We start from the raw sequence: 13,950 nt of genomic DNA on the forward strand, positions 1-13,950 counted from the left end.
TGCTGAAAGTTCTGTGGCAAAATAGTAAGGACTCTTTAAAACAGCTATCATTATTAAATATCCTTACTTTCAAGTAACAATATTTCACACAGATACATAAATATCACATTAATTTTTCTAGGCAACTCTAACAACTTCTTTTTAAGTTGTACATTCCTTTCAACATTAAGATCATTTAATTTGAAAGACTTATTCTGTACAATACAGCTTATAAATAATGCTCTTAATAATGGCTTACCAGTACTAAGCTTTAATTCTGTATTCACACAGAATTCTCGTTTAACTAAGTGGGAGTTTCTCTCGATTAATCCCAGTAAAATCAATCATCTTTTGTTAATTAACGATTTTATTTAGTGGCTATTAGCTGGAAACTGTTAAGTAGTTTGAGCTTAGCCCAATATCACTCTTCCAGCTCCAATTCTATAGGGTCTACTAAGTGCACAAAGGTTTGTCGTACCTAAATTGAAATGGAAATGCTATAGGGTACCACTCAAACACTGAAGTATGTGTAAAGTATGTGTTTCTGCTAGGCTGACTTTTGATTCTATTTATGGTGTTTTTACAGCAGTTCTTGTTCTAAGATTTTTTAAAGGCTGATTTCAGAACATAAAGGCACTGATTTTGGATCTGTTGTATATTATAAACGGTATTAACATTTTATCTTTTGGTTTTTTGTTGTTTTTTTTTTTTGCTAATTGAGCTAGCGTTGAATGGAACATATTGTGATCTAAGATTAGTTTAAACACACATCAAAAGGCAAGACTGCCTTCTCAGTTCAGTACTGAAAGTACCAATTATGCTATTTTTGTGAGATTTCCTGTCAACTGCAGAGTACAGCAAAACTTAAGTGTTTGGAGCTTTGCATGCTGTAAGTGTTCCTTGAATAAATTTTTGCTTCCCTCGTATTCAGCAGATGCTCTTCAGTGTTAGTCTGAAATGCATGTTTTCCGACTCAAACATACAAAATTATAGTTCAGAAAATATTCCTCAAAATAAATTACAATTTTTTAAGCAAACATTTATATTCATGATCATTTCTGGTAATATTAGGTGTTTATTCACTTACAGCTAGGCTCTTAATTTAACTCTTTTTTTTAAGAATAGTGACAAACACAAATTTTTTGAAGTTATTAAAATATTTCAAGGGCCACATGCTTAATGCATTGTAAATCCACTGCTACTACTCTCAGTCCATAAGTGGAAGTGTATTGCCAAAAGTGTACACAGATTTCTGGCTGATGTTTAGGTAATGAATGTAATATTTGCTAACCCCATGAACAGCATGACAGCAGCATCCTTTGGGCATGAACACACATTTAGGCTCATTGCTGCTTACAGCCATAAAACATGTTTGGACACAAAATTGGCCAGGTAGATTTTTAAAAACTGCTTTTACCAGCTGATATGAGATTTTTTTTTTTTTTTTTTTTTTACTTTTTTCTCCTATAGTTATCCTTGAAGTACCAAAGTACCATTCCTGGTTTTGACAGAAGCCAGAAACATCACCTACTGCTGTCAGCTAACCCAGTCCGCTCGCTTTGTATGAAAGCACACTCTGTGGCCAGATCCTAAGCTGGCTCAAAATGATGTTGCTGCCTTGACTTCACAAAAATCGTGTTGTGAAGCTGAACCTAAGATGCCTACTTTGAAAGCTTCCTCCCTTGCCCTCTTTATCATTCTGAGACGGAGGAAATAGAAATAGAAAGTACATTTCTCAGACTGAAGCTAGTTTTGTCTGTGCCTTTACAGAATCTATAACCCTTCACAGGCTTAAAATATCTTGTCCAACAGATCAGCCTTCCTGATGCAACTGTCTCGCCAAACCACCTTATGGCACTGGCTTTATTTCCTCTATTCTTGCAGTGCATGGGCTGGGGGGTGCATACCTCTTTACAGTTTGTTTTCAAAATGAGGGAGGACTGAAACACAAAAACAAAGGGTAGTAACAAGCGGTGCTGTCATCTGGTGGTGAAATTGCTACCACTTTTAACAAACTGACCATGCTTTTTAACCAATAGGTTTCTTTTTTTTTTTTGAGGTTGTTGCTGTAGTCCCCTTGGCATACATTCATAAATCTTTCATATTAGAAACAGGCAAACCCAGTGATTTTATCCAAAATCACTAAACTTTTTAAACTTCATTTTTGTGGAAGAATAGTACACAGAGGTAGGTTTACTGTGTTCAGGCTTCGAAGTTTTCTTCAGCTTGTGCTGCCAAAACATGACAATGTTATTGCAGTGTGAATTATAAATGTTATTCTTTGTGTGCCAACAACAATGGAGTGGAACACTAATGGTCCAAAGGAATGGAGAAGTAAAGACAAAAGCACTTATCCCTCCCTCAGATATATACTCAAATGTGAAAATACTATTTCCTACTCTTACTGTTTTACCATCAGTACTTTTCTGCCGCATTATAATTGATGTCCATATCTTTACCTACCAGGAAAATACACCTTTTAGATCTAGCTTCAAGGACTGTTTTGCTGTTTGTAACTGACCAACAGGATATTACTGCCATCATTTAATCTCAAATGATGCAGTGTCTGCTCACCTGGGGAGCCAGAGAAAGCGTACAGCAAAAAATGACTAAATTGGTACTTCATGATCCCTTTTCATACTTTTTAAGGCTGACTTCTTTCTGAGTTCTCTTAACCTTTAAAGTGAGACAAAATTGAAAGAAATTATAGTTTCCACATGAAAAGAATTAGAAGTCAAAGAACAAACCAAAGTCTTTTGAAACTATTCTTACTTACACATTGATGTAGTACACATACCAACTGGTTTTCTGCAATGTCAGACCTATATTACAAACTTTACAGATGGATAACAAAATAGACCATATGGCTGTTCATAATACAGTAATCTTTTTTCTTCTCTGAGAGCTTTCATTGGAAGTTTAATGGTTAAAAATGCTGAAATTAAAATATAAGCTTTTGTGTCCGCAAGAATTTTCCTTATTGCCTATTGGCCTGCGTTATATGAGTAATATGTTTTGGAGTAGATTTCTTTTAGATGTATGCCACTTGCCAGAAAATCTGGAACTGCTGAATAAAAAACATCTGGTTATGGATTTCCTATGCATCTATAACTGTAATTTCTATGGGTCTGTGCTAGTCATTGCAGTTGACAAACACAGAACTTTTAATGTTCCTATTTTGTTTCTCCTGCAAGGACTGAACAACCCACACTGATGGAAATTCACTAACACTAACATTTTTAACTCAAAAGGAGTTGATTGTGCTTTCTATATTCAAAACTGATTTTCCTTGAATCTGTTTGTGATACGGTCTTCTACATTTAATAGCAACTTATTAGCTGACCCAATTTGAATGACTTCTGGAGGCAGGGACAAGTAATTAAATAAAGGTATCAGGACCTAGCTCTTTAAATGTAGCTAGCCATAGGAAAAGGTTTTTTTACATTCTTGAAATGCAATAGTGAATACAGTCCTGTAATAACACCAACAATAAAGACGAACTGGAACAGTAAAGATTTTTTATATTCACAGATTTCACGAATCAGTGAGAGCATGGACAGGGTCACTGTGCAGAGTCAAAGTAAGGATATTAGCTGGGGTTTCTTAATTTGATTGTGAACCATTGCTATGCTTGTGTGGCCTGTAGTGGTTAACTGTAGTGGTTGGTTTTATTCACAGTTTAGATTTTCAGCTTAAATTCCAAGTTAAATCAAAGGGATGGTTTTGTAAAAATACTTCCTGTAGTTTGCTTTGCTTAACTTTATACGCTGTTTTTATAGTGCAATGTTAAAAACTTGATTCTTTTCTGCCAGTGAAGACCACAAAGTCATCGAGACTCATAGTTATTTTAAAACATGACAAGCTGGCCTTAAGACCTTAGGGATCCTTTCTTCAGAAGTCAAGCTGGTGATGGATAAGGAGCCATCAGAGCTGTGTGTATCTTAACTGCAGGAGTTCAATTAAGAAGCCAAGAGTGTCTCAGGTACACCGGTGCAAATGGAAGTGCTTACTTTGATAATGTCTCTGTAGTTGCTCAGTGCAGGTAGTTGGTTTCCCCCAACTCATTTCTGATTGCACAAGGAGCTTAGCACAGAGGAATACCTGAAAGGACTGAGCTCCATCAACGTTCACTGAGTGTTAGAGAATACCACAATGGGAAATGCTATCAAAATCCCAGTGCCTGCACGGGGATTTGTCAGGAAATGGTTAGCTGTAAGATCTAGCTTCTATTAGCTACAGCCCTGAGAGCTCTGCTGCCTTTCTTCTCCTGAGAGAAACACTGTTCTGCCGCCTATGCTGTGCAAAGAAAGTTTTCTTACCCAGCATTGGTTTCTGCAAAGTCTGCTCTGCAGTTGTTTTGCTCCCACATTCCTCTTGCTTTTCATAGTACTTGGAAGTGTGATGGAGAATTTCCAATTGCTCCCACCCTACCCCACATTTATCAGCTACTTTTAGACATTGAGATACTAAAATACACAAGCAGTAGTCATTGTTGAAGACATGGTCTTTGTCAATGAACTTTTAAATGTTTCTTCTTCAGTCCCTCCACCCTTGGAGTAATATTCACAAGTTCCTGATGAATATGATGTCAAAGGTTAAATAAGATGAAAAATAGTGCATTAGAGTCACATGAGAATCTTTTCTTAACTTGAAAGCTACTGTAAGTCATCAACTAAACACAGCTGTAAATTTCCAGACTAGATGTCTTTTGTATTCTTTCTTCATGCATATTAATGTGAAGGTCTCATAAACTCAGATCAAAGTTCCTATAGGAAAAATATTCACATTTAAAAATTAATTACTGTGTTTAGCTTAAGTAATTAATTGGCATAATCAAACATGCTTTTATAAACTAAACATTAAAGTGAACAGCTACAGTATTTGGTGATAGTCTTTAGGATAGATGAGAAGTGTATAATTCCTAAGTTAAATTGAATTTTCATTTTATTATGAAATAATTTTACAAATAGTCTCCTCAAAAAGTTTAATAAAGAGAGCAGGAGAAACAAACAACTGATTTTCATTTGTAATAGATGTTAAAAAGGATTATTTCATAACTAAAAATGTTTTTTTTTTCTACCCCTTAAAATACATTTGAAAGTCCTCAGATACGGAGAAAAAATAGTCTGTGTTGTGACTGTGTTTCTTATCTTAAAATGGAATTAAAATTTCTGGGTACTTACAGAACATTTTAATAATTAAGAGTGGATAATTAAATGCTTATTTTTTAGTACAGTGGCTGAAAAGAACATGAAGTCCCATCACTCATTTGCAGAGAGGTGTTTTGTTCAGGATTGATAATAAATTATGCAATCCTATCAGGGGGAGAACTTTTTTTTCAAAAACTATTAAAAAACTGAAACAAATTAATATCCAGTATAAATGGCAAACTTTAGTGAAGTCTGCTGATTTCTGTCCAGTACACTATGATTATCTTTAAGCATACTATTTTGTAGCAGAAATTTAAACATTTATAAAATTTAGAGTGACTTTTCATCAAAGAAAAGGTTGCTATTAAAATAACCAGGTCTCAGGTCCAAAATCCCATAAAATCTAAACACAGCAAGGGTTTTTAGGCCCCTCATTCTAATTCCTCTAAAACCACGGGCTTTTGTATTGCATTCAGTTACTACCCTACTACACAGCTTTGAGTCCAAGAATATTTTTGATAAAAGTGCATCTTGGATTTGGCTACTCTATGTTTCCCAGAAAGTCATCAATTCTTTGTTTGAAGAAAACAGTATTTAGAGGACTTCCTTTTGAGTACTTCACTGTTTCTGCAGACAATTTCTGCTGTGCCTCATTTCAACTTTTGGCCAGTGGCTCTTACTCTGCTTTTTGTGCAAGCCTTCACATTCAGCATCTCCCACGAATTTCACAAATTTTTTTTCACAAACTGACAACAAGAACATAGCTGAGCTTCTTTAAGCTTTCATTGAAATACCCTTTTCTCAACCTTCAATTACTTCCATAGCTATTTTTTACATACTTTCTATTTTTCAACAGTGTTTCAAAAATATTTAGGGTAAAAATATTCTTAGGCTTCCATTATTGAACTCTCCTGAGTCATAAATAAAAGCAGAGTAAAGCCAGGCTCCTATTCACTACCTTCTTTATGCCATTTTTCCTTTCTTCCTATAGCATCAGTGGGACACTCCTGTTGAGTTGCTGGCTTGTTATGACCCCAAATTCTTCGCAGACTCATTGCTTGAGGTGTTTTCCTCATTGTTGAATCCTGTATTTCTTCTTCCAGTATATGCAGATTTGTATTACTCTGACTGGAAACACTACTCTAAAAAATATTTATGCTTTTTAGTTGTTTTTATTTGTCATTAGTCCCACATCACTGATGGCAAAATTGAGTAATACAATGCTTAACAGCCCCTCTTTCTGATGCCAAGCCTTTGCTGATCGCTTTCTTTTGCATGTTCGTTAGCCAATGCTTAATCCAGTTAAAACATGCTTTATTGATACTGTGTAGTGCTATATTTTTAATTACAATATTGAGTGATACTAAGTCAAAAGGCACACAAAAGTTGAAGTGTATTATACCTACATCGTTATCTTTGGCAACCCAACTTAAAATCTCATCAAAGAGCAGAAGTAGATTTGTTTGACAAGGCTTATTTTGCAGAGAACTATGTTGACTAATTTATTATTAATTACATTCCTATCTTTTAATAATTTATTAATTGAATCTCTTTTCAGTTTTCATATTATTTCTTTCGGGAATGATGTTGGGCTGAGCAGCCTGGGAGTACAGATAACACCTGCTTGCTCTTAGTGGAACACCAAGAAAGATGTAGCATTTCTGCTTAATGGAATATCAGTGACATTGCTCATGCCTTCTTTAGGTCTCCCAAATAGGTCTTCTTTCTTAATTTTGACATGCTAGATATTCTTTTACTAGAAGAAGAAAAATTCCATCAGCAAATTGTGAAGTGAAGCAGTTTATGTAAATAAACTGCTGAAAGTCTAGTTATGCCATTGTGCAACATATTAGAAATGAAACCAAACTTAGTGTGAATGTGGGAAAAGATGTTACACAACTGTACTGCAGTGTTACAACATGGTGACGTGTGCTCAAATTAGAAAGAGCAATTAAAGAAGTCTGAATATGCATCCGTAATTCTGAAAGACTCTTATGTTCTTGTTCCCAGAACTGGGTTGTCAGTGAGATATAAAATAGAAATAGGTACAGTCAGTTTCCTGTGCCTTGATATATTTTTTTGGATTATAAAATCCATCTCAAAGTGTTCATTTCTGTTTCAGCTTTGTGGAACTGGTAGAATTTTAATATTTGCATTTGTGTTGGATGCTTTTGGTTCCCTTCATGCTTGATGTTTCTGGTTCTGAGATGACTTTAAATTCACTATGTTTAGGAAAGCCAGATATTAGACAAAACAGTGCCTAGGAGGGAGTGGATAATCTATTAACTGTTAGATTTTATGCTGTCCTTTATTCCTCAAATAATCTGGATTAATTAGCATTTAAGGTAAATGGCTACAGCTGCTGCAAGAGAATGTCTGGGAGGAGAACCATCACTTCATCTGCACAAATCCATCAGCTAGTTACACTTTGCACATGTGATATCAGGAGCACTCGGCAGGAAGGGCCAGATCAGCGACTATGCTAAGGGCTAGAGCAGATGTACCAGGAGAACAACACTAAGTCCTGGGCTGTGTCTGAGGTTTGTCTGAGTCAGGGTCTGGATCATAAGGTGGTCACTGAGCACCTATTTTTTGCTAGGGATTCCTAGAAATCAGGTATACAAACAAGGAAAGTCATCCATCTCATCAAAAAATTGGATGACAGAGAGACATTTAATAGAAAATGTTCTGCGAGAGCTAGAAGATATGCTTTATCAAATCACACTGCTTAATTTTTGTCAGGCATGAGAACCCAGGCCCCACAGACGTGCCAGATTATTGGATGCTCTATCCTGAAAGCCATTTCAGGGTCTTCCTTTATGCTTTTCTGCTTTAAACAAATGATTAAATATTCATTGACGCACAGAGACAAAATAAAGAAGGTAAATCTATATTCAGACTGTTGTGACAGTAAAAGGTGCATCAGCAAAAACATCTGAACCTTAAAATCTCACATAGACTCTGATAAAATTTTGTCACAGATTATGGGAATTCCTCAAAAGATACTGAATTGCCAAATCAGTCTCCCAGCACTGCTGGAGGATACCATACTAGGATTATTGGGAAAAATCAAAATTCTTCTTCCCTGGAAAATCTCTTCTTTTCCCCATATTTTTTGGAGAAAGATTATGTTTGGTGGATCTAAGAAATGCATGATTAAGATCTCTAAGCAGCCAAGTGCATGTTGATCTTGGTTATTTTACTTGTGAAATTACTTTATGTGGAACTGATATTTCAGGTCTTTTGCTTTTTGCATTAATTTCAGTGAACTTCTAACCTGTCACATCACTTTTTCACCAGACATGATAATGGTTATTCAGAGTTTCTATATGCAGACTATCAATTCAAATTTCCCCATTTTTAGATTTCTTTTGCTTCTTCATGTTCTCAGGGCCTTGTCCAGACAAGTGGTGAAAATCTCTAAGGATGGAGATTCCACAGCCTCTCTGGGCAATGTGTGCCGGTGCTTAACCACTCCTTGTGAATCATTAAAATGAAGCTCAAAATCAAGTCAAACTTTAATGTTTGAAATTTTAGCAATACTTACTTAAAATAGCTTAAATCATCTGCAATATTCAGAAAATCTAAACTGAAACTTACCTTAATACCACTAATAAAAGATAACAGAAGTCATGCAACATCCCAGTAGAGAATAAAACAGTCATACTTGGAATGGGACACTAGAGTATCTGGTTTTATAAAATTATGAGGATTTGAGTTTTTACTCTTAGTTCACACACATTACATGGACAGTTTTAAAAGTAAGTTCTACATTTTGAGATCTTGACTTGCAATCTTAGTACTCCTTTCTCACACTATGAATTCCCCCCGCCCGCTTTTATTATACGTTAACAATACGATTATAAAAATAGTTTTCCCATTCTGCTTTGTCATTTCATTGTGGTTTGATTTTTAAAAGTGCTTTACTTTAGCAGTAAGTACTAAGACTTATTTAGAATATATAAAGATGAAAATCAGGGCACAGATCCATTTTTAGCCTCAAAAGTTCTGCTTTGTAATGACTGTAACTGGCACAGTAAAAGGGTGGAGAGGTTTGCAAAACCATAGCAACATAGATCCCATCAGCAAAGCTTTAATTCTTTTTCTGCTTGTGTAAGTTCAGGACAGGATATAATCACTGAAAGCCTATCATACTAAATAAGCACTTCTGATAAACTAGTTTTTACCTAGTCAGCAGTTAGCTGATTGTCTTTCACAGATCTTCCCTTTGCCCAGTGGGATGGTCCCGTGGTGGTTCACTAAGAAAACAGGATGCACAGAGATTTTGGTCTGCCATTAGCAATCTGGGGCCCAGAGAAAGAAAAAAAGCAAGCCATTGACTTTTCAGCAGTTTCCTTGTAGCACAACTCACTTATAAAAATTCCTTATTAAAAACAAATTTAAAACAAGGTAGTGTAGATTTTGGACACTCCAGTTTTCTTATGTTTCCCATTTAATTTGAAGGTATACGATATTCTTTGTTTTATGCTTCAGGTAGGCCCATAGAAATTCTAAGGCAGAAATTAATTGCTCATTACAAAATGTTCGTCAGCTTCATTTAAGATAAAAAATTAATTGGGGTGAAATGCAGTAAATGCAATTGTAGCCTATGTGTTGATCCCACTCGCATTTACACCACATAAAGAATCTGTGTTTTCAAAGCTCTTGCTTGCAGAGTTCTGCACTGCTGGAAAGAGATCTTCATCAGTTTAGGTACTGCAAGCCTCTGGGCAGCGGTCACTTTGCGTGGACTCAGTCAGTGAGTGCAGAGTCCAGCATAATCATGAATTGTCCATGGATGCTTCTGAAAGAGAAACAGAAAACAAAGTTACACACAGAATCCCTGCTACAGCCATCCAGTGGTTGTATTGTTTTTGTTTTCCCTTAATCTATTAGATTTTTCCCAAAGATAATACTCTGGTTAAACTGGCATGCAGTAGATTTCATTGGATTATCATTTAAGAAAATGCTTGAGTATCTAATTTTCAATACGAGCTTAAGTATGAAGGAATAAATAGATGCATAAGTATCTGAATTATTTGTTGTGATTTTACATATATCCTTACACATGATAAATCAGAACTTAAACTAACAGTGCATTATGCACTTTCTAAAACTAACACAAAGATCTAAGTTAAGACAAATAATGATTTAAATAAATCCCAAATACAGCTGTAATTTTTGCAACCTTATGTATGTAAGTATGCACACCTTCCTAACACAAACCAGGGGAAAATCCAAACAGTGTATTTAAGATTTTATATCAATATTTTAATGGAATATTATTTAATAACTTTAGGGCTTACATCAAAATAATTAATCTCATATTCATTACTTCATGGCATAGTCTTTTTTATATGAATGGAAAATTAGTTTAAAGAAACATAAAATTATTCTGTAATGATTAAAAATAAAGTAGGTACTGCAATATTGTACAAAAATATAGCTTCAAATGCAAACTGCTTTTATGGCTATTTATCTCTGCTTATGTATTTTGGGGGAATCAAAAAGTAGTTTGCTTAAATGACTAAATTTTTTTTGAGAAAAAGTCTACAAAACAAGTCTTTCTATTAATAACAAATAATAAATATTAATCATGCTTACTACACAGAAGCCACTTGAGAAAAATTTATTACAAGACATTTGTGACCAGTCGTGCCATAGGAAGCGGAGGGAGCCACAGGGCTGAAATGACAGTAAGGTTCATGTATGCAGTGCTCCTCTGGTAGTTAAATTGCAGGAATGTGACATTGATCTGAAATGGGAGCTGTTTGAAGTAGCAACTGTCAATCTCTGTAATCAAAGGATGGCCCAAAGTCTTACTTAATCAGCCATTTTGGCATGACCACTCAGTTTATAAAGCCCTATCCACTAAAAAAGTGATCTGTCCTCAAGAGGCCCTTCAAGAAGTCTGTGCAGTTTGTGGATAGTGAACAGTCATTCAGAACTATAGCTTGGACTCTATTGCAAAAGTACAGCAGTGCTTCATTAAAGTGACTGTACTTATTACAAGGTGAGACAAATGTGGATTGAGGTGTGAATGAATGTCTGCTGTTGTTGATGTTATTTAAAGTTGGTTGGATTATATTTCTCTTTTTGCACTTATTTACTCTATCACGTACAAAAGAGTCAATACTAATTTTAGAGTACTATGCATGTAGATTCGATTGCAGTGATTTCAAGAGAGATCACTTCTAAATGAGAGAAATGAGACCAGTAGCATATTTCTGGTCTTTTCTCAGGATCATGGTTATCTTTTCTAATTCTGTTTTTTTTATAATTTTTCAGTGTTTGTTCAGCTGTGTAAGGGAAAAGGGTAAATAAATAAAAAATGTGTAAGGGTGTAAAACTGGAAAAAAAAAAGGTTAACAATTCTATCCAAGTGTTATTAAAGCTGAATAATTGTTTTGAAGTATTTTTGGTGAGCATATGGATAAATACCAATACAAGCAACTTGAAACTTCAGCAATTATTTCCATTCCTTCCCAGGTACAAACACACTTGGAAAACCAGTCTAGATACCACATACAGCAGAGCCAGAGGCACCAGGTGAAACAATACCTGACCCTTGATACCAAGCTGTCCAGCCAGACGCTCTCCCTGTCCCACTCTCACACAATCCAGCCTGCAGGAGTGACCTCCATTCTAAGAAACGGACACATGCCACCAGTGAGCAGCACTGGCACTCCGGAAAGCCCTGTCACCAAGCTGCTGGCCCTTGGAGGAGAACACGAAAATGCGGTAGGGAAGCGCTGGGTGAAGGAAAGGGGAGCTGGGCTTTGTCTACTTCTACAAAAAACTTACATGACCCACCTTGTACTAGAAGTGGGCAAGAGATTACTTTCTCTGCTTTCAAGGAGCCTCTGGTTACAGCAGTTGCTTTCTGTATCATTTTGAATTATGTGGGTCATTCCCTTGTATGCCTATGAATAGCTTACTGCAGGATCAAGCTTTTAGACTGCTGCCAGATAAAATGTACTGTTGCATCTTTTTCTATATGCATCATATGTTGCTGTATGTTTGCTGAATATGCACTTTGCAAAGCAAAACTTTTTCGTTCAGATGGGAGTTGTTTCTGTGTAAAGGTATTAACCTAGCCGCATAAAAAAAGTTAAATACTGATTACCTTCAAGATATAACTGAAAAACCCACTCATTCATTTTTCAGTTAGCTGGTATATTTTTATATGGGTTATCTTGGGTAAATTGGCAAAGATATGCTAACTTTAATGTCACCATCGATTTTAATAGAGGTGCAGCTATAATACAATGTCAGATTCTTAGTGTGAGACGTAGGTCATTATGGCTTTTAATACTTCAATAGATTTCAAAAGAGACTGTTTATTAGGTAAAAGGGGAATTCCTACAGAAATGAGAAATGGAGATGCTGTATCATGTCTTGGACTTTAATAGAACAGAAGAATCTTACAAATACACAGTGACTCATTTGAGCATTTGGATGTTACGTAGCAAAGCATGAGGGAGCCCATAAAGCTTCCTGGAGAGTTCATCTGGGGCCTCTCTATTCCTCCTGCATTAACAACTGACATTTTAAGTCAGGTTTATGGATTACTGGAGCTACTTTAAAATGCTATTTTAAACGGCCTTTGTGGACATCTATGTGACCACCTCCATGCTGTCAAAGTGCAGTGTGCTGGAACAGTTCTCAGGCATTTTGGGTCTGATCAGGAGCCTGCCCTTGTACCACTCTCTGTCACTTCTGGTGAGAAGAAGGCTGCTTGTAAACCCCTCTCAAGACCAGTGCCTGGTGAAGACTGGGAGGATGATGGTTGGCACTGGCCAAGATCCTGGCATCTTTGCAATGATTTGAATAATCTCATCTCAGGGGGATGACTGGCACAGTGTAATTTCCTAGTGTGGGTGTTCCCTGTGGTTAAGAGTAGGGTATAATTATATCAGTAAGTAATATAGACCCAACACCCAGTAAACTGCACTCCTTCATGTTGTCTAAGTGCCAGCATTTCTTGGTACCCTTTTGGCCCTGGTGGTGCTTTCCTAGATAAGTCTGGGCACAACTCCTGGCACAACACTTCTCTGGTTTTAGAGAGGAAGAGAAATGCATGTATGAGCTGTGCTGGGCCTTGTGGCCTAAAAGTCTGTGTTGAAAGGTCTGTGTTGAAATGTCTGTGTGATACTTTCGTTGCATAGGACCATCTACACTTCCTTCAGCAACCAAGAGCTGAAGATAGTAGAGTTAAAAGCGACATGCTCACCATGGGATCTACCCCAAAATTATTTTGTGAATGGAACTAGACCAAAATTATAATTGAAAACTCATGTTGCACTTTGTCCAAATCTATATATATATCTCTATAGGCCTGCAAAGTATTCATTGTTTCATCCCAAGTAATTAATGAGCTATTCCATCTGCCTCAATAGTTTATGGCTCAGATTAGATCAAAAGTGGGACCAGAAGGCTGTCTGGAAAAGTATCCACTGTACTGCTAAACAAAAAAACCCCTACCTGCTGAAGAGGGCAGCATGTAACACCAAACCTTGAGTGACCCATACAGCTGCAGAACCAGAGGTTCCTTTCAGTCTTCCTGCACCAATGCAGCAATATGACACATTTGATCAACATGACAGGTCACAGTTACAACTTAACCATGCCCTCCTGTCATCTGATCGTGGTGTTGCAATAAGGGGTTAAAATAGGGGCATGGGCCGATGTTTAAGAGGAAAGATGTATCTTGCTAAACCACAACTGGTTTCACAAGAAGTAAAAAATGTGAAGATTGTATAGAAGTGTTTGAATTTTAAGATATGAACTTCTGAAATTCAGTTTTATTGCTGTAATAGAT

The 13,950-nt window shown here is 36.3% G+C and overlaps 1 protein-coding gene across 4 annotated transcripts in view; it reads left to right on the forward strand.

The window, feature by feature from the left end:
• The window catches only part of TFEC (transcription factor EC), a 93,543-nt gene that overhangs the window by 41,067 nt on the left and 38,526 nt on the right, over positions 1-13,950 (forward strand). For all 4 annotated transcript variants that reach the window (XM_017733106.1, XM_017733107.1, XM_017733108.1 and 1 more), the window contains exon 2: positions 11,619-11,870. In XM_017733106.1, the coding sequence (XP_017588595.1) occupies positions 11,619-11,870 (252 nt within the window). The remainder of the gene's footprint in view (positions 1-11,618; positions 11,871-13,950) is intronic.

This window comes from Corvus brachyrhynchos, unplaced genomic scaffold (genome assembly GCF_000691975.1).
Source record: "Corvus brachyrhynchos isolate BGI_N302 unplaced genomic scaffold, ASM69197v1 scaffold32, whole genome shotgun sequence".
Classification (NCBI taxonomy): Eukaryota; Metazoa; Chordata; class Aves; order Passeriformes; family Corvidae; genus Corvus; species Corvus brachyrhynchos.